Below are 2500 nucleotides of genomic sequence, written 5' to 3'. Positions count from 1 at the left end.
GCCTCTCTTAAACAGCCATTTTACTTTTTGAGTCTCTGGGATTAGACACAGGTCAGAGGTTGAGCAGTATGCCCTGCGCTTCCACCTCGATGAGGTAGAAATCTTTATCCAAACTGTTCTGATGGATACATGAAACGATGGCAGAGCCATTATGTCCAAAACAAAGTGAAGAAACTGAGGAAGGGACGGAGATACAGAGATAGGGAGAACGTAGAGGGAGGAGAAAGAGAGAGAGAGACAGAGAGAGACAGAGATAGAGACAGAGAGAGACAGAGGGAGAGAAAGAGAGAGAGAGAGAGACAGAGATAGGGAGGACGTAGAGGGAGAGGGAGGAGAAAGAGAGAGAGAGAGAGAGAGAGAGAGAGAGAGAGAGAGAGAGAGAGAGAGAGAGAAAAAGAGAGTGAAATAAATCCTTTCTTTACCAATGCAGAGTGGCGGTGGGTAGTTCCATCGCCTGACCGTCCCTGGCATGCAGGAGATGTGAGAGTTTCCCTGGGAAAATAACCCAAACACGCAAAAGAACACACAACAGACAAAAACACAAGCACAAAGATGAGAACAGAAATTCATTAGCCTCTTTCCACTGACACATGGTGCTTTAAACCGCATCTCTTCTCTCCCAACATTGTCTACTGTCCTCTCTTCTCTCCCAACACTGTCTACTGTCCTCTCTTCTCTCCCTACGCAGTCTACTGTCCTCTTTTCTCTCCCAACACTGTCTACTGTCCTCTTTTCTCTCCCAACACTGTCTACTGTCCTCTCTTCTCTCCCTACACGGCCTACTGTCCTCTCTTCTCTCCCTACAGTCTACTGTCCTCTTTTCTCTTCCAACACTGTCTACTGTCCTCTTTTCTCTCCCAACACTGTCTACTGTCCTCTCTTCTCTCCCAACACTGTCTACTGTCCTCTCTTCTCTCCCTACAGTCTACTGTCCTCTCTTCTCTCCCAACACTGTCTACTGTCCTCTCTTCTCTCCCTACGCAGTCTACTGTCCTCTCTTTTCTCACTATGCAGTCTACTGTCCTCTCTTCTCTCCCTACACAGTCTACTGTCCTCTCTTCTCTCCCTACGCAGTCTACTGTCCTCTCTTCTCTCCCTACAGTCTACTGTCCTCTCTTCTCTCCCTACACGGCCTACTGTCCTCTCTTCTCTCCCTACACAGTCTACTGTCCTCTCTTCTCTCCCTACAGTCTACTGTCCTCTTTTCTCTCTACTGTCTACTGCTGCTACTACTACTACTACTGCTGCTGCTACTACTACTACTACTAATACTGCTACTACTACCTCTAATGCTACTACTACTGCTACTACTACTACTACTACTGCTGCTACTACTACTACTACTACTGCTGCTACTACTACTACTACTACTGCTGCTACTACTACTACTACTACTACTAATACTGCTACTACTACCTCTAATGCTACTACTACTGCTACTACTACTACAACTACTGCTACTACTGATAATACCACTACTAGTACTACCACTGCTACTACAACTACGGCTACTACAACTACTGCTAATACTGCTACTGCTACTACTAATGCTACTACTGCTACTACTACTACTGCTACTGCTACTACTACTGCTACTGATACTACTACTACTACTGCTATTACTGCTAATAATACTGCTACTGCTACTACTAATGCTACTACTGCTACTACTACTACTGCTACTGATACTACTACTGCTACTGATACTACTACTACTACTGCTATTACTGCTAATAATACTACTACTGCTAATAATACTACTACTACTAATTCATGCTACTACAACAACTACTGCTGCTGCTACTACAGCTACAACTACTACTACTACTACAACTACTACTACTACTGCTACTACTACTACTACAGCTACTACTACTACTACCAATACTGATACTACTACTAATACTGCTACTACTACTACTACTACTGCTAATAATACTACTACTGCTAATAATACTACTACTACTAATTCAGCTACTACTACTACTACTGCTACAATAATGCTGCTACTACTACTACTACTACTTCTACTACTACTAATACTGCTACTACTACTACTGCTACTGCTACTACTACTGCTACTACAACAACTACTGCTGCTGCTACTACAGCTACAACTACTGCTGCTGCTACTACTACTACTACTACTGCTACTACTACTACAACTTCTACAACAACTACTACTACAACTACTATTACTGCTACTACAGCACCTACTAGTACTACTGCTACAACTTCTACTACTGCTACTACTACAACTACTACTGATGCTACTACTGTTACCTGTAACGTGTATCCTGGCTCACACTGGAACGAGACAACGCTGTTCATGTGGAGTCTCTCTCCCACCTTGATACCATTCATAGGTACCACTGGCTCTGGACAACTGGTCAGAGAGACCGCTGAGAGAGAGATAGGGAGAGGGAGAGGGAGAGAGAGAGAGAGAGAGAGAGAGAGAGAGAGAGAGAGAGAGAGAGAGAGAGAGAGAGAGGGGGGGGGG

General features: G+C 44.2%; 1 protein-coding gene across 1 annotated transcript in view; it reads right to left on the bottom strand.

The window, feature by feature from the left end:
- csmd2 (CUB and Sushi multiple domains 2) overlaps window positions 1–2500 on the bottom strand; it is an 895829-nt gene that overhangs the window by 284447 nt on the left and 608882 nt on the right. Inside the window, 2 exon segments of the mRNA XM_031789283.1 lie at window positions 423–492; window positions 2284–2402. Coding sequence (XP_031645143.1) covers window positions 423–492; window positions 2284–2402 — 189 coding nt within the window.

This window comes from Oncorhynchus kisutch, linkage group LG14 (genome assembly GCF_002021735.2).
Source record: "Oncorhynchus kisutch isolate 150728-3 linkage group LG14, Okis_V2, whole genome shotgun sequence".
Taxonomy (NCBI): Eukaryota; Metazoa; Chordata; class Actinopteri; order Salmoniformes; family Salmonidae; genus Oncorhynchus; species Oncorhynchus kisutch.
This window is presented reverse-complemented; position numbering and strand designations above follow the sequence as displayed.